General features: G+C 36.9%; 2 protein-coding genes, 1 long non-coding RNA gene and 1 pseudogene across 9 annotated transcripts; 2 read left to right on the top strand and 2 right to left on the bottom strand.

Annotated features, from left to right (window-relative positions):
- Positions 1-295: 295 nt before the first annotated feature.
- Positions 296-16359, bottom strand: LOC111488132 (pre-mRNA-splicing factor ATP-dependent RNA helicase DEAH7). Of its 7 annotated transcripts, XM_023135792.1 has the most exons (26): positions 15957-16359; positions 15622-15774; positions 15225-15304; positions 14924-15065; positions 14147-14362; positions 13296-13372; positions 12611-12857; positions 10558-10731; positions 10287-10432; positions 10000-10094; positions 9577-9685; positions 8405-8582; positions 8092-8321; positions 7819-7995; positions 7087-7158; positions 6831-7007; positions 6546-6607; positions 6313-6465; positions 5221-6217; positions 3795-3866; positions 3594-3710; positions 2871-2971; positions 2369-2438; positions 940-967; positions 798-858; positions 296-589 (listed from the first exon to the last, which is right to left on the bottom strand). In XM_023135792.1, exons 3-26 carry the CDS (start codon positions 15228-15230, stop codon positions 484-486), a joined length of 3813 nt encoding a protein of 1270 aa, XP_022991560.1. In that variant the 5' UTR covers positions 15231-15304; positions 15622-15774; positions 15957-16359; the 3' UTR covers positions 296-483. The 7 variants fall into 7 exon arrangements, with proteins under 7 accessions (XP_022991560.1, XP_022991561.1, XP_022991562.1 ...); XM_023135789.1 differs by lacking the exons at positions 296-589; positions 798-858; positions 940-967; ... (2 more) ...; positions 3594-3710; positions 3795-3866 and having other exon boundaries at positions 4391-6217; positions 15622-15777; positions 15957-16358; XM_023135788.1 differs by lacking the exons at positions 296-589; positions 798-858; positions 940-967; ... (2 more) ...; positions 3594-3710; positions 3795-3866 and having other exon boundaries at positions 4391-6217; positions 15957-16358.
- LOC111488135 lies at positions 3310-19500 on the top strand (annotated as a pseudogene).
- On the bottom strand, positions 16585-19135 carry LOC111488136. Its single transcript, XR_002719167.1, has 3 exons — positions 19044-19135; positions 18892-18945; positions 16585-17232 (listed from the first exon to the last, which is right to left on the bottom strand). It is a non-coding gene; the product is annotated as an uncharacterized LOC111488136 (long non-coding RNA).
- Positions 19501-20770: 1270 nt separating the features above from the next.
- LOC111488134 (protein KINESIN LIGHT CHAIN-RELATED 1) lies at positions 20771-24248 on the top strand. The gene is made up of 2 exons (XM_023135795.1): positions 20771-22547; positions 23699-24248. The coding sequence occupies exons 1-2, from the start codon at positions 20872-20874 to the stop codon at positions 23973-23975; spliced, it is 1953 nt and encodes a 650-aa protein (XP_022991563.1). The 5' UTR covers positions 20771-20871; the 3' UTR covers positions 23976-24248.
- Positions 24249-24399: the final 151 nt, after the last annotated feature.

Below are 24399 nucleotides of genomic sequence, written 5' to 3'. Positions count from 1 at the left end.
AAAATATATGAATCAACCGAACTTAGAAAACTTCATTCATAGGAACTGTGATTCGTGAGAAATAACACACTCATTCGTATGATATCTTTTCATAGATTCCAAAAAAAACAAAGTTATGAGGGTTGATTTGAGATCCGAGGAACGAAATATACTTTCCAGGGTGTGAAAATCTTCTCCGGCAGACGTGTTTTAAAACCTTGAGTAGAAGTCCAGAAGGAAAAGCCTAAATAGGGTAATATCTCCCGGCGGTGGACTTAGGTTGTTACAATTAATATCCAAAGTGAAAAATATAGAATAAGAGAATCGCTCAAATGGCTAATGATAGATCAAAGATTCAAACCTTATCCCCTTCATTTATAATCTAAACCAGCATGATCAAACACAGATAAATAGCTACACTTCCCTACGTTGGCCTACATAATGATGAGCCGAGTCCGTAAGGATTTATGTAGATGCTGCCATTAGAGGCTTCATTTACAGCATTCACAATGCCGAGTCCTGGTCATCGTCATAGTCAAAATCTTGCTCGCTTGATTGTCTCATTCTCTTTGCATCCCTCGGTGTCGGTCTTCCCTTTTTGGGTTTCCCTCTGGCACATGAAATGCACAAATTTATGTACAAACTATCTGAAGATAAAGCACCTTCAAAGCTTTACAAAGTAAAGATGGTTTGGGTTACAGAGAAGTTATTTCTTTTTCCTCTTTTATCTGTGGTTGTTCATTGTTAAATGGTGTTTTATGTTGCAGAAGTTTAAAGCAAAATTATCGGAGGAAGGAGAAAACTGGCGGAATACTAACTGTCCATTGGAATATATGCCACCGCCTTTAGATCTGCCAGGACCCAAGTCGGATCTCCCATCTGCAACAAGGTTCACAAAAGAAGACGATAAAATTTAATCACAAAAAATCAGGAGAATTTATTCTTAGCGTTAAGACTCACCATCACGTCCAGCTGCAAGCTCTTCAGCCTGAAAATTAAAGTGAAAAAGAACGGTAGAATATGAATCAAGAGCAAATTTGTAACCGCTCAAGCTCACTCCAAGCAGATATTGTCCGATTTGGCCTGTTACGTATCACCGTCAGCCTCACGGTTTTAAAATGCGTCTACTAAGGAGAGGTTTCCACACCCTTATGAGAATGTTTCGTTCCCCTCTCCAACCAATGTGGGATCTCACAATTCACTCTTCTTGGGGGGCCAGCGTCCTCGCTGGCACACTGTCCGGTGTCTGACTCTGATATCATTTGTAGCTGCTCAAGCCTAATGCTAGCAGATATTGTCCGCTTTGATCCGTTACATATTGTTGTCAGTCTCACGGTTTTAAAACGCGTCTACTAGGGAGAGGTTTCCACACCCTTATAAGGAATGTTTCGTTTCCATCTCTAATCAACGTGGGATCTTACAAAACTACACTAGAAACTATGTGGAGAGGAAGAAAGGTTATGACAGTGGGAGGTCGTAACAAGCGAGAAAAGGGGAAATTAAAGTACTCGGCCTGAAGTCCAAGACAACATATTTTACATTTTCCAGATGGAGAACAAAGTATACCGTCTAGCATATGCAACGAGCTTCACCATTAATTTATTCAGTCTATAAATCCATAAACATAAACCAATTTCAAAATTACAAGTCTGCAATTTCCTAAGTTTTAAAAGAAACACACACAAAAACAACTTTTCAATAAGAATTCGAAAGGCTACAACAAGACACAACAGCTTCAAATGGTATACCCAAACATTATATAGATCTCATAAAATCCCAAATCATAGTTCAATCACCTCCACAAAAATTCAAAAAATCGTCCCAATTTGAAGCAATTACCATAGTGGAGTACAATTTTAATTTTATTATAAAAAGTAGCTCAAAGATAACAATTATTAGCAAAATTATGAAACGCTCTCCACTTCCTAGAAAATCCCTAAAGATCCTATATAGTTTCTTTCTAACCAAATACCCTAAACACATAATTACATAAAACATTAATTTTCCTTTGAAGAAAGTATAATAAAAAAGTTCCATGATAATCTCTATAAGCGAAAAGTGAAGAATCCAATTTAGTCCAAAAAATTGTAGAACCAAATACCAAAAGTTTCTAGAATACAAATATAAAGGCAAATGGCTAACGCTTCAGATCCTAGATAGCAAAGCAAACACTAAAATGGATCCAACATCATCTGGATATCTTATTAGCCCCAAACTTAAGACCTTATACCAAATAGGATGTACTTGTCTTAGCCCTCTAGATGCATTTATCATTTGTACATAAAATTTATTAAAAGCTAGTTTACATTTATTTTACATGAAAAATTATCTCTTGTATCACACAACTAAATTTCCACTTCAGACACAGGTTAAGAATCGAAGTACATACAGCAGGGGAGGTAACAGAAGACAGTGAGAAGAGCCTATCTTCAAGCTGAAACTTCCTAGACCGCTTTAAACTGCATCCACAAGTATTCATAAACTTTACCTCACTTACATTTTTTTTTTTACTTAAAAAAATAGCCTTCCATTAAAATGAAACAGAGTACAATAAGAATGACTTTAAAATAAAAAGGGGAAACCTTTTGTAAAAATAATGAACATTAAATTACCACCACTGCCCAAATCTCCTCTTAAGAACTTAAGTGTCACTTTTACAACTTATGAACTAAATGGAAATTAATTTAGAACTTAAATCAAAACTTCAGAGACCAAAAGTGTAATTTTTTCTAAATTATATTTCAATTGGAAAGAGAGTATTTTATTGTTCCCATTACTAAATTAAAACTCAGAAAACGTAAATCTTCATGTGTTCAGACAGGTAACATGCATGAATAACGAGAACTAATATGAAAAAATTTCTGCGAAATAATATTATAGACACTCCATACAGAGCAGTACTCTTAGATGCAGACAGGAATCCTTCAAAACCTTTCAAGACATTCCCACATTGGCTTGGATCCTGCAGGTAATTAGTCTCCATGTCATAAACCTGCATATTTTACCGGATATAAGTATTGAAATTAGATGGAAGTAAAACCAAAGAAGCAATCCTATTAGTTTTCTTAGAATACAACACTGCTTGTTTTGTTGACGAGGTAAGCTATCGTACTTTAACTTCTCCTGAAAGAAGGATGTAAACTTATTGTAACTTTACAAATAATAATATCAACAAAAGTCTCCATTTCTTGTTCAAAAATTAAAAGGGAAGTGAAAATTACTTTCTACACTGGAAAAAAAAAGTGTTGGGAGAACGCTTTTTAAGACCTTTGATATTCCAGGTATTTGATAGAATATAAAAGTTGAATACTCTCCCGCCGCTAACTGGAGTAAGGCTTAAAAGTAAAGCTAGGTTGTTGCTGGCTAATGCAGTGAAACTACTCTTTAGTGTATGTGGTATGCCAAAGAATCTTTCATAGAACAATTGTGACAGTGAATCCAGAACAAGTGACGCAAGATTTCATAGAACAAGTGGCAAAAAGCGTAACAACTATAAAAGCGTAGGTACGCAAATAGAATCGAAACAAAAATCCTCTAAAAGACAATGTCAAGTTCATATTCATAAATCAGAAGAACAGAAATTCCAAAACTGTTGTTAAGGAATCAAAGTAAACCTGTTTCTCAATACTCCGAAGCTCGTCGTGGAGCTTTGCTCTCCTGGTAAGAAGACCAGCAAGCATTGCAGACGGATTTGTGGCTGTCTTTTGACCTGAAGCATATTTTTCCGTAATCTAAGAGAGTGATCGAAGCAATTGATCAACAAATTCAAATTGAGAAGAGAAGGCAAAATTGGAAAGGAATTCAACAACGGTTACCTTCAGCTTCCATAATCTCGCGGGAAACCAGGAAGCCCTAGAAAATAAATGGGGCAAATTTTTATCGACGCCGGGAATCTACGTTCCGTTTCTCACTTCTTAATTATAGTAAACATTTTTTAAATAACAAGTTGAAATTATATTTATTTTCTCCTAATTTTTTTCTTTTAATAAAAAACCCTTTTCCCACTGTTCATCCACTAATAAGATTACAAATGGTAATGAAAATTGAAATGACAGAAAAGTTAATCACTACTCGACCTCAAATCGAGATGCTCTGACACGATTTCACCATAGAAGCTTTCTCATCTACAAAGAATTCTCGATGCAAAAATATAGACACAAAATGTTATTTTTTGAATAGGAAAAAGAGTGGATATTCAAACAAATTAGCATATTCAAAAAAACATTGTTCATTAAAAAATCTATCTCGTGTCTGGTATTGCTCAATCTCGATTCATTCTATTGAAACTCATCTAGCATTGTATGGTCACATGAAATGATTCACTTGCCCCGAAATGACTAGTCCAACAGGGAAACCTCAAATCATCGAATCTTCCAATACAATCAAATAGAATTAAAAGATGTGCTCGAAATTTCTAATCGTTCTTTAGAATGGTTTGAACATAGGCTTGAAACAAAGCCTAGCGTCGATATCGAAGTATTTTGCCTTGGGATAGTCGATAGGCATATACAGTATATAGCCTTCAGTTTAAACTCGGAACATAATTTACATTTCCTGTTTCAAATATTAGCTAAAATTTCATTTAGCCATACCATTTATGAGCCAACTATTTGATACAATACAATACAAGTTGTGTTATCACAAACCTAGCTTCTTTGGTCTTAGATAAGTTCCAGAACCTTGACGTAAACCTGGCATAGAAACTTGTTGCTGCTGTTGTCTCCTCTTCTCCCTTTCCTTCTCCTTGTTTTCTCTCTCGGACTCGACTTGAATCTTTCTTAACGACTCCATTTCTTCTTCCATGGCTGTTTTCGATTCTTTTTGCCTTTTCTTATGCTCCAAGAGTGATGTATCTGACTCCTTGACGGAGAAGAACATCGGTCCAAGTTCAGCCAACCATTGAGGCTCGACTGCAGTTGCACACTGCATATACTCCTTTGTCGTCAAAATCAGTTCGTGATACACGACGTGGTCGGGAGTACATCCCATGCCATACAGAGCACTGCTTGGATGAAGATGGCATGGCATCCCGTTCCTGCAATTCACATATTCTCCCACACCCTTCAGTCTAGCTGCATTGTGAAAATAAGCAGAGCAGATAGCTTTTCTCACGAGATCTGTATCGGGCCAACAGGATGTCAGAGGTATTTTCAGAGTCTTCAAAATGTCTAACAACTGCGACCGCACCTCTCGAGCCTTTCGTAGCCCTTTGACGTGCAAGAAATGGTCATTGCACCAATCCCCCCTGTACTGGTGTTGTTTCCATTGCTGATAAACATTATACAGCGTTAAATGGTCGGATTCTGGTATGAAAAACCTTTCCCTTGCAGCATCACTCTCCTCGACTCGATCTTTGGGTCGGAAAAATACCGATGGTACTGAAAGCATCGAAACAATCGTCAGTACCTCATCGAGGCACCCAAGCTGTTCGCCCATCAAAAGCATTTTGGCCAGTGGGGGATCTAGGGGGAACTCAACCATCTTCCACCCAAGTTCAGTCAAACCTCCTACATTGTTAAGAGCCCCCAATACCCACAACTGGTACATAGAGTTAAGAATGTTATCTTGTGGTGGTGGATCCATGAAGTCAAAATCCAGTAAGTTCTCAACTTTAAGAGATTTAAGCAGCAAAACAACATTCCCCAGGTTGGTTCTTTGGATTTCTGGCACAGGACTTGGCAACATTTCGTTTAAGTACGCACTTTCTGTGTACAAACGATAGCAAGTACCAGGTCCAGTTCTACCGGCACGTCCAGCACGCTGATCAGCAGCAGCACGACTTACTGGAAATACTTGAAGTGCATCCATACCCATTCTAGGGTTATACACTTTCATTTTACCATAACCAGTGTCAATAACGTAAAATATTCCATCAACAGTCAAGGAAGTCTCGGCAATATTGGTGGCAACAATGCATTTACGAGCGCCATCTTCAGCTTTCTGGAATATCTTCGCTTGCAAGTCAGCTGGCAGCTGCGAATAGATGGGAAGTATCAAAAGTTTGGGCACCCCCTTTTTTGTGGTTGAAATGAGCTGTTCGATACGCTCAGCAAGGGCAAAACAGGCTGCCTCGATCTCGTCTTGGCCAGTCATGAAGATAAGAATGTCACCAGGAGGGCTTGTGATATGGATGGTCATAGCTTGCTTTACGGCTGCTTCGACGTAATCTTCACATGGAGTTTTGCTGTACAAAGTATTCACAGGAAATGTTCTCCCAGGGATGTGAAAAATGGGGACACTGCAAATATTTTTTGTGCATTAGTTATAAGAGGCATATCAACCCAGATATACACACATGGATATATAAAAAATAAAAAACTAAATCAAAAGTACCTTCCAAAAAAGTTCGAAAACTTTTGAGCATTAAGAGTTGCAGATGTCACAATAAGCTTGAAATCACGACGTTGGGCAACCACCTTTTTCAAGATCCCGAAGAGGACGTCAGTGCTAAGTGACCTCTCATGTGCTTCATCCATTACAATTACACTGGAAGAAAATGATAAAAGTCAACAAAAAAAATAACATTTTCCTCCCCGAAATAGAAAACAAATCTGAACATGGCATACCGGTACTTTTCGAGATCAGAATCTTTGAGAGTTTCACGCAGAAGAACTCCATCAGTCATATACTGAAACAATGAGGACAGGTTATTCACAACTACCATTATCAAACATAAACCTTATAATCATATGGGTAATGAATAGAATGCCATTCATCCTTGAACCCATCTCAACTGTGGTTGAGATATGCAATCATATAATAACTAGAGACAAAAAGAAAAAAAAAAAAAACTAGCCGTGGAAGATCTCATAGAATGAAGAGTGATATACGTTCTGAGAAGATGTATTCACCTTAATAATAGTTGTCGGCCCAGTTACATCCTCGAATCGAATGGCATAACCTACTTTATCACCCAACTCGCACTCCATCTCTTCGCTGACTCTTTTGGCTACACTCATAGCTGCCACACGCCTTGGTTGGGTGCAACCAATGATACCATTTGTAGTATAACCATCCTCAAATAGATACTGTCAAAGTATGTTGGTGTTAAAAGAGGTAACTTAATAAACTATTTAAGGGTGAAAAGGTAGTTAACTATGAATAAACCTGAGTCAATTGTGTGGTCTTTCCTGAACCAGTTTCTCCAACCACCACAATCACCTGATTTTCACGGATAACCTACAAAAGACATTAGTTCAATCCATTAAAAAAAGTTGAAAATAATTCAACACCAGTCTTCTGCCCCAACACAAGATGATAAGAATCCACAAACAATTTTATTTGTGTATTTCTTGCTACAATTTGTCAGCACAATCACTAAAGAAAATACCTATTGATGATCAAAAGAAGAATTACAATTTACCACCTAATTCAAACATTTGAGAAGTCTTTTTCTTTTTTTTTTTTTTAATAAAAGACCAACTTTAATTGAAGAAAAAAAAATGACAAGAACACCAAGGGCAAGGTCAAAACAAAGCTCACAAAAGAGAGCAACACTAGAAAAAAGGTTTCAATCAAGTAAAATATAACCTAACGAATAATGATACGGAACTTGTTGCTAACGCCTAAAAGAAACATTAAATATCACAAAGGACCAAACATCACAAAACTCCCTCTCCATCCCTCTAAATATTTTATTATTTCTCTCCCCATAATCCCTTCAATAAAGCACACACTCCGACTTGCCATAAAAAAAACTTTTCTTCCTCCGAATTGGCAGATGGGGAAAAAAATTCATCGATCACATCTCTAAAAACTCTGTGACAGGCCAGATGAAGACCAAAAAAATAATGAGATGAAGTAATGAAGGAGAAAAAACAGAAGGAAAATAATTATAACCTGCAGCAGATCATCTCTGACTGAATATATAGGAAGATACTGTCTTTGTTGTGCTAAGGTATTTGACTTAGCAAAGTCACTCACTGCTTCCCCCTTCTTCATGTGCTGCGCAAACTTCGCATCTTCCTTGAAATTGACCTCACCTTCATCACCTACTGCTGCAGTATCTGCATCTATCTATCATATTAAAAAAAAAAATATATATACATTAAGAACCATTATGGAAAGGGCACCAAAGGACATCATCTTTATTTTGCAAAGAATCACACAAACCTGCTCTGCTGTTTTTTCAACACCAAGGATATCACCAAGTTTGGAGCCTGCAAGCTCCCAAAAGCGTTGTCGTGACTTGTTCATGTTTTGTTTCTCATGAATTTCTCTGACCAACGCAGATCCTTTGCGCGATATTATAGCCATATCTGATGTAGCATCTTTTATTGGCATTATTGGTTCAGCTTGTTTAGTAAAAACAACTCTTCCATCAAGGAAAGGAGGCTTTGTATCTGTCACAAAATGCAACAACTTCAGCTTCAACTCAGCCAATATAATGTTACAGTTATCACATATATGAAAGAATACTTCTTACCATGGACAAGAAGAATGACTTTTTTCTCTTCCTCATCATCAAAGTCAGTCTGCACCTCAGTACCCCTAACAGCTCCAGATCTCAAAAGTTGTCGATCTTCCCACTGTGCATTATCTGCGGTGAGCTGAGACAGCTTTTTGCTCTGAGAAAGGGTCATCTTGGTTCCATCTCGACGGACCTGCATCATAGATCATGTTAACTCACTTTCATAAAATTTTAATTTTTTCAATAAGAAATGGAGAACGATATATTGAAAGAGGATCAAACCAAGGAACATCTAAAAAATTCCTTAAATTTTCTCCATTACCCAATTCACAGGATAGAAACTGTTCTGAAGAAAGCGCAGTAGATGCTGATTTGAAACTAAAGAGCTTTTAAATAGACAAGGGGCAGAGAACTGAACCAACAAGGCTTATCCAAGCTATATTTGAAGTATACAGATATTGAAATAACCATGGACAACATGGCAATTCTTTTGGAGTTCTTGATAGATTTAATCTACAACCATCAATCAGAAAGGCAACAACATGTTCTAATAAAAAAAAACTAGAATATAAACAATGTGTATTGCTAAACATAATAGTAATATAAAAGTACAAAAAAAAAACCCCGTCAATTGCCACTTAAACAAAAATTCTCAGAGGATATTTGTAACATAACTATAATTATGATTAAAAGGATTAACTTATACTATAAATTTGTCTTCAATGTTTTAAGTCACATTAGTAAAAATAGTAATTAGATCAAATTGTCACAACACGACCATTTATATTTTTGAAGATGAAACCAATCAATATTAGCCTTCAAATTCTTACAAGAGGTGTAAAGATTTTAAGCCTCAGTGCGTTTTCATCCAAATGTAAGCCCCTTATGCTCCAACGAAGGCATAAGCCTCGAGGCTAAAGCTAAAGCCTTGCCACAAGTCAAGCTTCAAGGCATAAGCCTCGTTGGATAAAAGAAGATGAGATTTTATGATAAACCCAAGCCTCAATTAAAAGTTTAATTCAATAGCAACTTGCAGCAGACGAAGTAGATGACACTTAAACTAATAAAGAATTTCTCAATTACAGCCCTTTATGCAGACAAGTTACCAATGGTGTTGATAGAAGTTGAATTATAAAGCATGTAACACACATCAATCTAGAAAAGTAAATTGAAAGTGTTGAACATACCAATCTTTTGGCCAGCTCAGCTTCTTTCTTCTGGAAGGCAGCATCATCTCCAAAGTAAAATGATGAGCTATCAGCATCGAACATTGTATTACCTTCATCTCTATCATACCTATGCAAATGAGATTAACAAAGGTCATAGGTTTAGAAAAGTACTAAGCTGGTACAAGAGCAAATCCAAAAAAGAAAAAAAAAAAAAAAGAAAGAAAGAAAAAGGAGTAAATGGGTTCATAAACAATTTAAAATAGAAAATCAAAATATTTGAGACAACTAACAAAGTTATCAAATTTACTTTACAATATCCCAACTCATCTAAATACTTCTATGTTTCGCATTTTTACAAAGATAAGTGATTAGTTTGGTCATCTTAGTAAAACATAAACGCTAAGACATGGATGGCAATCGGTTGTGGATATGTTAAATTACCAAGCCCGATCAGAGTTGTACTCCATCTCCTGGCGCATGTTCTCACTAATCTCATACTTTGTTCCATTTATCTCAGACTTGTCTGTCTGATAATCCTGAAAATGGTACCAAAAACAAACTCGTTAATAGTAATGCACAGCAATCGTGTCAAATAGGCAAAACTCTAACTAATTAGGCTTAAAACAATGTACATAGTATCCAAGAACTACAAAAAGTAAGTCAATAAGTTGGCTACAAAAATAAAAAAAATGTATATAAAGCTTCGTAATCTAACCACAATGCAATACCTCAGAGGAAGGTAAACTTCGCGATGAAAATGTAAGATTATGAGATTTAGAATGATAACTTGAACTGGATGATTTTATTGACGATCCAGAGGCACGTACTGGAACTGGAGAAGGAGAGATATGATCCCAAGGTGAAGCAGAAGAACCTGTACAATATGCATTTTGATTAGAGCAGATGCATAAAATTAAAATGGGAATGTTAATAATACCACCATCATCTATAATCCAATGGAATCCACATGAATTTTTTTCCCAAGAAGATTTAGCTTACCAGTAGAGTTAGGAGTGTTCCCACCCAACCATGGAGAAACTAACCGAGCATCTGGTGAGGCACCAACATACATTGGGGATCGTGAAGGTTGATGGTGCCTACTAGAGTTGGAGCGGCCATCCCTACGTGGTGTTTCTTCCCATTCCCATCTACCATCATCCCAATCAGATCTACCTAAAATAACCGTATGATGTTATCATGTAATAAGCAAACATCAATTAATGAAAATTTCTTATAAGAACTTAAATATTCAAGTCAAGAGATTCTGTACAATGATAAAATCAAAACTGTCAGACGCATAAGAATTATTCAAGCATCATGCAAAAACCAGATATGTTCAGAAATAACTTCATCTTATAAGCAATAAATTTAGATTTTGAACATGGAAAAACCCAATTGCAAGAAAAGAAAAATCCATTATAACATCACTCCAAATTAGTCGTTTAATATTTCCTATAAGTGCAGGGCAGTTTTGAATCCACGATTGTCTTAGTGAGATGGTCTTAACGAGAGGAAGGTAACAGGACAGATAATGATTAGATTGATGATAGAAGATGATCTGTTTAAAAACAACAGAGAAAAAATAGAAAATCAAGAAGCTGGTAAAAATAAATAAAAGAGAGTCGAGACAGACATTTACAGAATAGAGTAGACAAGGGGAAAAAAAAAACTTCAGCCATTGTACTATGTTCAACTTCGGACATAAAGAGAGAGAAATCTAATAGTAGACAAATTCTATTTTTTTATAAATAAATAAAAAAAAAACAATCAAGTATTAAAGGAAAAAAGGGCAGGATGGACAACACCTCCTCCCCAAAATTGAGTATTATAAGGGCAATGTCCAATCTCAGTTTGATAAAATTTCGCAATGATCTGATTTATTGCAGTAGATTGTGAGTAACTAAATGCATATTTATATCTACAATATAGTCTTAGCTCCTCCCCATGGAATCTTTAAACCTTCTAATATAATATTTATCAAAAGAATTTCACAAATTCCAACTAATTTTGAAGCTCTACATCTGAACTCGACCTCTTTAACTAAATTGTACTTTTTACTCCTAGTGTAACAACATTTCCACCCAGTAAGCCACAATAACCAAAGGGGATTCCTATGAAAAATAGCAATAATAAAAACTAGAGGTAGATTTCCTGTAACTCTAGATGCATACTTTGCATATGCAGACTACCACATTGAGCTTCTCTTTCTCCTCGAGCAACAATCATCTATGAACTGGGCTCTTTTAGTAATGGAATATACTGTGAAGTCTGCCTAAAAATGAAACATAAAGAGTATGCAAAAAGTTGGCAAACATAAAGAGTATGCAAAATGTTGGCTTATAACTACCAAAACCTAAGCAATATCAAACAAAGAATTTGTAGTGATTGATGGCTTGGATGGAGCATATCAATACTGGAAGATTGCGACAAGAAGAAATTTGAGGCAATATAAGAGAGTTAAATTCACTACCACAATGGAAGGAACTTATTTGCAATCAGGAAGAATTAAAGCGTTTGGATCTTGATCCATCTTCCAATTCTTGAACAATACGTGGTTTGCTTAATTAGCGTTTGTATTCACTCTCAAGTAAAGAAACTCCATAATTCTTTCTTTGGTATTCAAAGCACAGTACAAAGTTTGTGGAAGTCCAAAGCCCAGTTCAAAGTTTCTTTTCAAAGTCTTGCACCCATCTCTGAGTGTTCTCTCTATAAAGGCAAGTGAAGACCATGGTTGTGTTTTCTTCCATAATTCTTATTTAAAAAAGTACTGCCATTTTTTGTTACAACAATTTAATATTTCATGGGTATTCAATAATCGTTCGTGCAAACTTCTTTGTAGGTTAGTCTTGGGGATTTTTTGTACTCCTAAAAGGATTTTGTAACCTGAACACTCCTATAGCTTTTTAATATGAATTAATGAAAAGTTCGTTGCATGTTAAAAGAAAAAAAGTACCAAACAAATTAAGAGCCATTTACCAGTAACCAAGAAGACAATTTACTAAAAAGTACAGCCATTTAACAATATAGTACACAAGAGAAAAATAATTCACACCTGGAGTTCTTCGTGAACTTTCATATCTACTTCTTTTTTTTTCATGTTCCCTGCCGTAGTCCTTTTGGTACCGGGATCTCCCATAATAGGGCTCATCACCATCATAATTGTGCCCATGTCTCGCCCGCCTGTTATTGCTTCTACCATCATTGTCAAAATCTTTTCTCTCTCTATCATGATTATCATAGTCTTGTCTAGGGCTCCTATACCTGCTCATATGAGCGCTTCTGGATGACATAGTTATAACCTTCAAAACAGAATAAGAGCAAGAATACATGAGACTAAATGAACCAGAAAATGCAAGCATGCCCGAATGAATATAGCTTTCTAACAAAAATCTCAAAACCAACGTAAAGAAACAGATTGCCAAAGGAAGTTAACGGAAGTTAGTTTCCTATCAATACACATACACATAACTAGTTAGTTTCCTATCAATACACATACACATAACTAGTTAGTTTCCTATCAATACACATACACATAACATACCTACTTACATACAAATATATATAATAATTATCATTCTAAGAGTTTTAATACATCAGAACAGTGTTCTCTCCGAATGTTCATGACTGTACAGACATTAATATCATGTTTCACTGATGATAATATTGAATTTAGAATAAGGTTAAATTGTTAACTTCAGGATTCAGCAAAAAGCAACCAAAATGAAAAATGAACTTACACTAGAATCTGAAGTTTCACAAGAGTCATGGTTCTTAAATGAATCTCCAGCTATTTCTTCTTGAACTGAAGGAGTACCTGGAGGATGGAAATGAAAACCAACGAAACATTTTTACGTGGATTACATTTCAGTGGGAAAATAAAGAAAACAAAAAGGTCAACGTTCATATCATGGAATAAGTTAAGCTGATAAACATGCCAATTGTAAACTCTGAGGTAAACAGGCATGAATAAGCAAACTAAACTCTTTTTTTTTTTTTTTTTTTCACTTAATTTAAGAAATGACTTCAGTTAAACCACAGACAGAGAGAAAGAGAGGGCATCCACACAACTCAAGCCAGATAGAATCACAAAGACTTCCAATTGGCAACTATGAAGAACAACCACAAAAATGCTCATCTAAAAGCCACTTCAAGAGGCGCAACTAACCAAATATATAAAAACATATCCATCCCTCCCAATGCCCTCAAATATTCTCCTGTTCCTCATCAGTCTAAATTTTACAAATGGGTATGGGACCAAGGCGATGTTCAACCAAAGGAGAGATGACTTTTTTTCTAAAGAAAAGAAAACCGATTCCTGGGGGAACATCACAGGATTGATCACATAACATTTCCCTTCAATCAATTTACACCTACATGTAATGACAATATATAAGTTTTTTGTACGTAGCTTCCTGGGAGGGGCAATCTCTACCCCTGCCCTCAGTTCTTTTCTTTTTTCTTCGAGTGCACATTTTTTCTATCAAATATATATATATATATATATACATATATATACCTAGAGTTGTAAGTAGAAAAAGAAAAGGAAAAAAGAAACTTTGCATGATAGAAACTTTCAAGGGAGAAGTACCTTCATATGAATCATTGGAAGCTATTTCCCGATAATTCCGATTTTTAACAGAATGATTTTGTGAAATAGATTCTTTTCCCGAATCAGTGACACCAGATGATTCAAGTGTCTCCTCTTCCTCCATTGATGAAACAAAAGAGGCAATACTTTGCTTGGGGATTTTGAATCCATTATCATTAGATCCTCCCCGTTTTGCATTTGCAAGTACATCGAGGCCTGAACATCAAAAAATAAATAAATAACTCAAACAGAATTCTTCATAATGTCAAGGTGAATATAACAGAGAAAAAACCTTTCTTTCGAGCACATAAAAGTTCCTAAACCCTCAACACCCGGATCTCAATGGGATCTTGAATTATGACCCAAGGGAAGCCAAGGTAAGACAAAAGGAGATAAGAGATCTCCCACCTACTAAGTACCAGCTATGCGCACCTAAATAAAGTAGTTTAGCCAACCCCTGGACATATTTATCTTAATTTTAAGACTTGAAATGGACTCAAAGACATTCAAAATAGGGTAGAGAAAAACAAATACTCTTGAAGAATATTTGGAATCTCATTGTTCTTGTGGTTTCTTCCTAGAGGTTTTCATCCAATCTTATCTAATGTTTATTAATATGGACAAGAACCACTAATCCGTACCATAATCGAAAATCTCCCAAATTTAGGTCCAAAATCTATCCATTTAAAATTCTAGAATGTTGTCCTCCGTTATCTTGAATGCTTATTCAGTTTAAGAGATAAAACAAATACAAATGCATGTCAATAATAGTCGCACCTAGATGAGATCTTCTCTCAGGAGGTCTAAACACCGGTCTGTCCTTTCCAGGAACTGACAATCCCCCTTCAGTATTATTCTCTGGTTCCAGCAATAGTGTTGTTTTCTCTATGTCAATAACTCCACCATCTCCTCCTTGCGTCTGACCATTGAAAAAAGGCATAACCAAAAGTTACTAAATGCAAGAAAAAAAAAGGGGGGAATGTAGAAATTTGACGTAAAAGATATCAAATATATTGGAACAACGTGTTGCAAACACGGCAATATAAACACTTCAGGTACAATTGAATTCCACGCTGACCTTCATTAGACAGCCAAGTTTCAAACTTCAATTCACGAGGCGCCTCCCTCTTTGTAAAGAATGAGCAAGCAAGATTTAATCTGGAAAAATCAAACCCGCTACAAAATTAGCCATAGAAAACAGAAATAACGATACCCATTATCCCAATTTAAGGAGAACAAATGCCATATTGATTCTAAAGCACCAAGAAACCTCCAGTATGTTAGAATATCAGTTAATAAAAGACAGCCACTTCAAAACAAAGCTGAAGGAAGACACAAGAAGCAGCAAAAGAAGTTGCACTGCCCTTTACTAAATTGTAACGAAATAAACGAAAATTAGATATCATCAATCAATCAGATAAAGAAAACGGAAAACCCCAGAAACAAAAAGCTTCGGGAACTGAAGTTTGACTGACCTTAGAGTAGCAAATAAGATTTGGGATTTGAACGATAGATGAGGAGGGAAATTGTGGCGATGGTGGGGAAGAGAGTCCACCGGCGATCTGCTGTGGAGATCAGGAATTTAGATGTTCGTTCTTTTCCTCTATAATTAATAGAAACTTGAGGGGCTGCTGTCAACATAACCGACTTTAGCTTAATAAAAGAAAAAATTTAATATGCCAAGATAATTGAGAATTCTTTTCGTTCAAACCTACAATGAATATTCCTTTTTAACAGAAAAAATTATAACCAATAATATAACGAAGGGGGTATACGCGGGTTGGGTTGAGGGGTTTTTTCTTGGCCCAACCTGAAACAGACACCCGAAAAAACTGAAGGGGCTGTACAGAAAGTGGTTAGCTGCTCAGTGTGCTTGTTGAATTTGCTTGCCGAGTAGGATTGAGCTGCTGAATTGGAGGCAAATCCTCGACGGCATCAACTGTTCTTTCGCTGCTATTGGAAATTCATTGCTTCGCCAAAGGTGATAAAAAGAACAGATCAGAATACAGACTACACACCGCACACCTGGACTGGAACGTGGGCGTCCACGATGAGCGTTGGGCGACCACGGTGAGCGTTGGGCGACGGCGACGGCGACGTGTTGGTGGAGACTGGAGATTGGAATAACAGTGGAAGCGCTGTGCAGGCGAGGAATCGTGGATTTGGACGACCGCTAGGGCTGCAGATTTCAGGACTAATTTTATTTCATTAGTTGCCTTTCAATACTACATTTTTCCATTTTAATTGGAAAATTTATTTTTCTGTTACATAGATTTTAATATAATTTCTATTTAACATGTAAAATTTGAAAATATTATTAAATTTAAATTTTAAAATTTAAGTTTAGTTTATATGTCAAAAGGAAACTATATGTCACTAAATTAAAAATAATTAATTAATTAATTAATTAGTTGGAATCAACTCGAACTATTAGTCACTTTAATCACTTCAATTAACTTGGTAGCTCTTGAACCATAAGATTTGAACTTTACAATACACTAAGGAAGAAATTTAATAAATTTTAATACATGGTAAAAGGATAATTAATATTCAAAGGGCTGGTCCAATCGACTAACCCAACCTCGACTCAAACTTAATGAATCAAGTCTAAGAATTGGGTCATGGGCTTGACTTTTGAAGATTGAGTCGACCCATCGAGGCTTAGAAAGTGTTTTAAGCCAACGGGTTTGGACTTGGATTGAGCTTGTGTCTTTACTTCTTAAGATCAAATCGACCCACGGATCAAAGTATATCATAGAGCCAGAATAGATTGTGGGAGGTGAGTCATTGAGAGGTGCCTCAGCTGCCTATGGGCTAGGCTTGCGAGACGCTTAACTGTTGGGTCTATAAAGAGTATTTTCCCCTCACTGCCTCTCTGATATTTGGCATAGGCGAAGGTCTTTAGTTGGATGGGCAGTTGATCTGGTGGAAGCAATGGACTGAGAATCCACCATGTCTCCAACTCACAGGCTTACATCGAGTGCCCATCAGTCCTCTCTGATTTGAGGTGAATTCTGATGCAGTTGTGATCATTGATGAGATGGATCGGCAGGCTGCGCTATTGTTAGTGACCACAATGAAGAAATCTACGATGCGTTAGAAAAGAGCAGAGCAGGTTAATTTTGATGAAATTTTTCGAGATAAGGGATTTGAAAGAATAAGAATTAAAGACTTAATAATAGTTGGACGTAAATTCAAAAATTTGTATGCCACCTACTCACCACTAGTTATAACCTCGAAGTATTTCTCTCTCTCGTACATCCTAAAATGAAAAACTCTATGTAACATTGTGGCCACCTCGTTGAATTATCTTTGACTGAACAAGACACAAACAAGAATAGACAAACTTCATGGATGAAACTCTTCCATCTTTTTAGGCTCACGGCTCTATTACATGGTTTCTAGCTAAATCATCAATAGTTCCTAAAGCTATCACGCACCAAGTCGGTGTGCATAGCTTCACAAGTTTGATGTATATTAAAAAATGTGTATACCTCTACTCATCACTAGTTATAAACTCAAAGTATTTCTCACTCAAACATCTTACAATAAAAAACTCTCTAACACATTGTGGCGAACTCATTGAATTATCTTGATTAAACAAGACAAACAAGAATATAGAAACTTTATAGATGAAACTCTTCCATCTTTTTAGGCTCACGACTCTGGGCTCAAAACTCTACTACATGGTTTCTAGCTTGACTACCAACTTCGCCTAAGGCTATCACACACCAAGTCCGTGTCTATAGCTTTACAAGTTGGATGTGGATTAAAAAATTTGCATGTCCTACTTATCACTAGTTATAAACTCGAAGTACTACTTATCACTAGTTATAAACGAAGTACTTCTCTCTCATAAGTCTAACAATGAAAAACTCTCTGATACATTGTGGTGACCTCATTGAATTATCTTGACTAAACAAGACACAAACAACAATACGCAAACTTCATAGATGAAACCCTTCCATCATTTAGGCTCACGACTCTAGGCTCACAGCTCTGCTACATAGTTTCTAGCTTGACCATCAACCATTCCTAAGGCTACCATGCATCAACTCGGCGTCCATAGCTTCACAGTTCTCTTGTACCTCTACTTTTCCCCTACATGTAGAGATCCAATTTTCACAACAGATCACCCAGAGCATCAGCATGACGCTCTCCATGATTATAATTTATCAAAGAAAACAATCTTCCCCAGTCGTCTTTTGTGAATAATAAAATATACCCCACAAAACATAGATGTTCTTAGATTTTCCCCAGATTTTGTCTTTTTATCTTTCCTTATAACATATTATTATAAAAGCCCCATTCAATTCAACAGCACCACAGCAGGTCAAAGCTCGCTACCCAAGGATTGAATAGTAGAGACAAACAGGGTGTGTGTATCAATTTGGATAAGGAACACAAAAAGTTGTTGGAATATACAATCAGCCCCCTTCCAGAGACAACAGAGACCATCATGCATGCATCTATCTTACGTTTAACCTATAAACAAATTTCAATTTCAATTCACAAAAGCAACCTTAAAAATTTCCAATTAAAATAATGGAATCCTACGGAGTTCAGACAAAATCCCCCCTGCAGAGCTCATCCCCGACGGCTCAAAACACTAAAACTATACGAATCAATCAATTCATCTTCCCAGAAACTCCCCTCACCACATACGACAATTTCAACCTTCAAACATGGCTGACTTAGTTTCTAGTGTATTAAATTCACTTATAAATATAATAGATTTCCATTACCTCGTTGGCGGTTCTCCAATTTTGAAATCTAAATCTTTCCCCAGCTGCAGTTCTCTGTTGCACAGTGTTCATAATTATAACCAAAAAGAAGAAAAATGGAAGGAAAGAAAACAGGAAATGGAGGGAAGAGGTCGACAAACGAAGCTCGTTACCGAGGGATACGGCGGCGTCCATGGGGGAAATTTGCGGCGGAGATTCGTGATCCGTCGAGGAACGGCGCTCGGCTGTGGTTAGGGACGTTCGACACGGCGGAGGAAGCGGCGAGAGCGTACGATCAAGCGGCGTATGCGTTCAGAGGGCATTTGGCGATTCTGAATTTTCCGAATGAGTACCAAAGTGGAAACCCTCATTTCGCGGCGGCGCCTTCTTCATCAGCGACGGCGATCTCTTTCGCCGGAAATTACTCCGGCGGCAATGCGAACTATCGATCGGGGGAAGTGATAGAGTTCGAGTATTTGGATAATGAACTCTTGGAGGAACTTTTGCAGTCGGAAGGAGAAGGATTTGATCGGAGAAATTGAGGATGGTGGATTGGGGAAAATGTTGATCAGTTTCAAATCTTTAGCGTTGGATTAATTTGATTTTGTTTTTTTTTTCAGATGCACTAAATTTGTTGTATGTTTGAAATTGTTAAAATAAAATAAATAAATTATTTTCTTACTCCACTCCAAATTTTTAATGGCTAACAACCTATAAAATTCTCGAACAAATTCAACCAACAAAATGTCAACTAGCAAACTAATCAAAATTTTCCATTTTTAAAAAAATTAAGCCAACCCAAATCGAAAAACTAAACCTAACTCGACTCCTAACTTGTATGATTTGGATTGGGTCTTGAATCACATGAACCCTGTTGACCGCATGTGAAGTAAAGGATTCAAATATTTAACACTTTACTCGAAAACTATATTTCTATAAATTCATTTGATGACGTAGAATATCGAACATAGAAATATAAGCAATGATTTGAAAAGAGGGGATGCACGGGGGATCGTAAAAAGCTAATATTTTCAAGGATGCTCAAATTGACCAACCCCATCCCTAGATAGTTCTAAAAATGGCAAAACAAAAGAAAAATAAGAGACTTTTATTGAATTTCTTCTCCTCGACCAAATAAACGAGAGGAAATTCGATCTCATTAAGCTCGTTAAATTAAAATAAGAGAAATTTGAACTTAAAAATGTCGAATTTGAGGGTTTGGTCGAGCCCTTTAGGTTTCGATTAAGGAACAAAAAAAGTTTGTTTCTTCTAAGAGAAACGAAGCTACTATACCCTCTCGTTATCACAGATGCAAGTGGTTTCCTTCCCTCTCATTAATGATAGTCATCTTTGACGTGCTTATTATGGTTAGTGATCAAGTTATTTTATTTTTAATAATAAAAATATTGATTTTAATCCAAATTTAAACGAGTAGCTTTCACAAAAATTTATTAGCATGTATGAAAAAAATAGGAGTCAAGTCATTACAGTCCCGTTTTTTTTTTTTTTTTTGGAAAGTGTTGCTTGAGTTCAGAAAATTAACCTAAACCCAACTTGAAATCCCAATCTAACATAACCCAACCCCTATAATTCGGGTTGGGTCGGCTTAGGTTCAATGTATACCTCTCATTTGAGTTCAGGTTTATAGAGGTGTTCATCCTAAATTGTTCGACAAATTTTGATTTATTTTTAATGCTATCGACTATTTTGTTGATTATTCCAAGTTGGAACGGTCGACTATAGAATGTAGGTCGGTTTTCTCCCAATATAAAACAAAGATGAACATAATTAAAAATTTTAAAATTATTTATTAGATTGGAGACAAATTTAAAACTTGGAAATATGGAGAAAAATTGGGAAATAATAGATTTAGCAAAAGCCGCTGACAAAACGTCGACGTTTAATCCACCTTCGAGGCTTCGATTCCTCAACCTGCATTGAGAGAAGGGTTTTGCAAAAACCTCGCAACTGCGCAGCGGATCATTCAGTTTCAGTGCCACAATGAGAAGAAACGCCTCAATTTCACTTCTTTTTCACTCCAATCGTTTCAATCTCCGCTCACTCTCATCCCTCATTTCGCCAAAGTTCATTTCCGATCCTTCCTTTTCATATTCCTCCCCTGTTTCAACCACCCATCTCAATCCCTGCACCAAAAACCATGGATTGTTCTTCAAGTTCAAACGATTTCAAGCAAACCCATCTCGGAATTTGGAAACCCTCGTGGAGAAACGCCCTCAAATTTCTTCAAGACAGCGCAAATTCAAGGAGAAATCCGAGCTTGAGGAGGCTTTTGAATCTGCCAACACTGTTGATGAAATGGTCAAGGCGTTTAAGGACATGGAATCCACTTTTGAAGAGAGGGATCTCGGGTTGGCTTCCTTGAAAATCGGTCTGAAACTCGAGCAAGAAGATGAGGATCCTGAAAAGATTCTGGTTTATGCTACTAGAGCTTTGAAAGCCTTGGATAAAGATGATAATGGGAAACTTTCTTTACCTGTTGCTATGACTTTACAATTGTTGGGTTCTGTTAATTATAGCTTGAAAAGGTTTAGTGATAGTTTGGGGTACTTAAATAGGGCTAATAGGATTCTAGGTCAGTTAGAGGAGAGTGGCTTTAGTGCTGAGGGTATTAGACCAGTGCTTCATGCTGTGCAACTTGAGTTGGCAAATGTTAAGACTGCAATGGGAAGGAGAGAAGAAGCTCTTGCTAATCTCAGGAAGTGTTTAGAGATCAAGGAGTTAACCTTGGAGAAGGATAGTAGAGAACTGGGGAAGGCGAAACGAGATTTGGCAGAAGCTTATGTTGCTATATTGAACTTCAAGGATGCTCTTCTCTTTTGTATGCAGGCATTGGAGATACACAAGAAGCAGTTGGGGCATAATTCAGTTGAAGTTGCTCATGATAGGAGGCTTCTTGGGGTGATTTATAGTGGGTTGGAAGAACATCAAAAGGCATTGGAGCAGAATGAATTGTCTCAGAAGGTTTTGAAGAACTGGGGCCTTAATTCTGACTTACTTCGTGCAGAAATCGATGCTGCTAATATGCAAATTGCGCTCGGTAGGTATGATGAGGCCATCAGTACTCTTAAGGATGTTGTTCAGCATACCGAAAAAGACAGCGAAACTCAGGCAGTGGTGTTTATCTCAATGGGAAAAGTGTTGTATAATCAGGAAAAGTTTGCTGATGCAAAGAGATGTTTGGAGATTGCTACTCGAATTTTTGACAAGAAAGAAGCAGCTTCTCCCGTGGAAGCTGCTGAGGCGTATTCAGAAATATCAATGCAGTATGAGTCAATGAACGAGTTTGAAACTGCAATTTCTTTATTGAAAAGATCTCTAGCTTTGCTTGAGAAGCTTCCTCAAGAACAGCACTCAGTAGGTAGTGTTTCAGCTAGATTAGGGTGGTTGCTACTGTTGACTGGTAAAGTTCATGAAGCTATTCCATACTTGGAGGGTGCAGCAGAGACTTTGAAAGAGAGTTTTGGTTCCAAGCATTTTGGAGTTGGATATATATACAATAATCTTGGAGCTGCGTATTTGGAACTCGAGAGACCACAATCGGCTGCGCAGATGTTCGCAATGGCAAAGGACATTATGGACGTATCACTTGGCCCCCATCACGCTGATTCAATTGAAGCCTGTCAGAATCTTGCAAAAGCATATGGCTCATTGGGAAGGTATGGTTACTTTCAAGGGTTTTACTCATTATCATTCTTTGAAATCCTTATTGAGGTAGTTGGGTTTATGGATCACATTGAGACACAGAACCATATGGATTAGGGAGATCAAAGTGTTTTGTATTGAATGGTAGAGTAGGAAACGAATCCATTGTAATATGTTTTCTGACCTCAAAACAGCTTAGATCCTTTTGGAGATTATAAGGGTGTGGAAACCTTTCCTTAGTAGGCGCATTTTAAAACCGTGAGACTGATGACAATACGTAACGAGCCAAAGCGGACAATATCTACTAGCGGTGGGTTTGGATTGTTACAAATGGTATCAAAGTCCGACACCGGGTGACGTGCCAGCAAGGACGCTGAGCCCCCAAGGGTGGGGATTGTGAGATCCCATATCGGTTGGAGAGGGGAACAAAACATTTCTTATAAGAGTGTGGAAACATCTCCCTAGTAAACGCGTTTTAAAACCGTGAGGCTTAAGGCGATACATAATGGGCCAAAGCTGATAATATTTGCTAGTGGTGGGCTTGGACAGTTATAGGATTTTAACCGATTTTTGGACTACCCAAACTAATAGGTTGATCTTGTAATTGAATTTCCTTTGAGAGTCACTTGACATACATGATAAATATCCTAGGAAGCACAAACAAGCTAAAAAACGTGTATGGATTAAATATAGTTTTTTAAATTTTGGACACGGCTGGATACGGTTTGGTGACATCTCGGAAAAATATTTAACTTAAAAACTAGGAGGAATAGAGGTTTCCTTATGGAATCCTTATATCTTCATCAATCATAAAGAGTTAGGGTGATGTCTTCTTTCTCTAGCCATAATCATCTCAACCTTTCTATATCTTTTAAGATTTCATACATGGTTGATTGATTTTACTTTTATGTTTATAGTGAAGTATATTTGTTTCTATGTTATGTTTGAAGGAAAAAACGTGTCCCCAACGCGTTCATGTCCTACTTTTTTTAGACATCGACATGTCACTGTGTCTGTCTCGTGTTTGTGTCTGTGCTTCTTGGTAGATATCTCACTACTATTTGGAATAGAATATTAAAGGGTATATGATTATGCAGCAATTGGGGTAGTGGGGTCATTCTTGATCTCATTAATTTACTCTTTTTTTTCTGTGTGTTGGTGCCAGTTACGCCCTTGCAATTGAATTCCAAGAGCAAGTGGTTGATGCTTGGGAAGGCCATGGCTCAGCTGCAGAAGATGAACTTAGAGAAGCCCAGCGAATGCTCGAACAATTGAAGAGGAAAGCACACGGTAAGTCGAAAATCGAGCTCTCGATGAAGGCCTTGCCCCTACCTCATTCCTCCACCTCTTCCAAAACTCTGCAGCCTGATATTCCCAGCAGTCAGGAACATCAATGGCCACAACATGTCAAATCTGATAAGCTATTTTGCGACTCCAGATAAATCAATAGATCAGATCAATCTTCTTAGTAAAGTTTTATCGTATGAAAGCTCGGATACTTTCGGAAATACGTTCCTTTAAAGCCTCTGTCATCTTTTGTGCATAGCGGGGACGACCTTGAAATATAAGACCCTATGTTTTGCATGCATGTCTTTCTACCCTGCTAGGAAATGTATTCACTGAAAGCTATATCCCCGGGAAAGAGACGACTGCAGTAACTCGTAGAATTATCGAATTGGACAGGTGCTTTTTTTGAAATCAACTCCATAGTCCCATGTTCAGAGCTCTGCATGATGCTCACAACTCATAATTTTTATTCTGAAGTTTTGCTTTTGTTTGAACTCGTTATAAAAATAATTTTTATAGATGTTATTTTTCGAATTTTTAAACAATATTCCATAATAAAAGAAAATTTTTAATTTTGTC

Source organism: Cucurbita maxima, unplaced genomic scaffold (genome assembly GCF_002738345.1).
Source record: "Cucurbita maxima cultivar Rimu unplaced genomic scaffold, Cmax_1.0 Cma_Scf00013, whole genome shotgun sequence".
Classification (NCBI taxonomy): Eukaryota; Viridiplantae; Streptophyta; class Magnoliopsida; order Cucurbitales; family Cucurbitaceae; genus Cucurbita; species Cucurbita maxima.
This window is presented reverse-complemented; position numbering and strand designations above follow the sequence as displayed.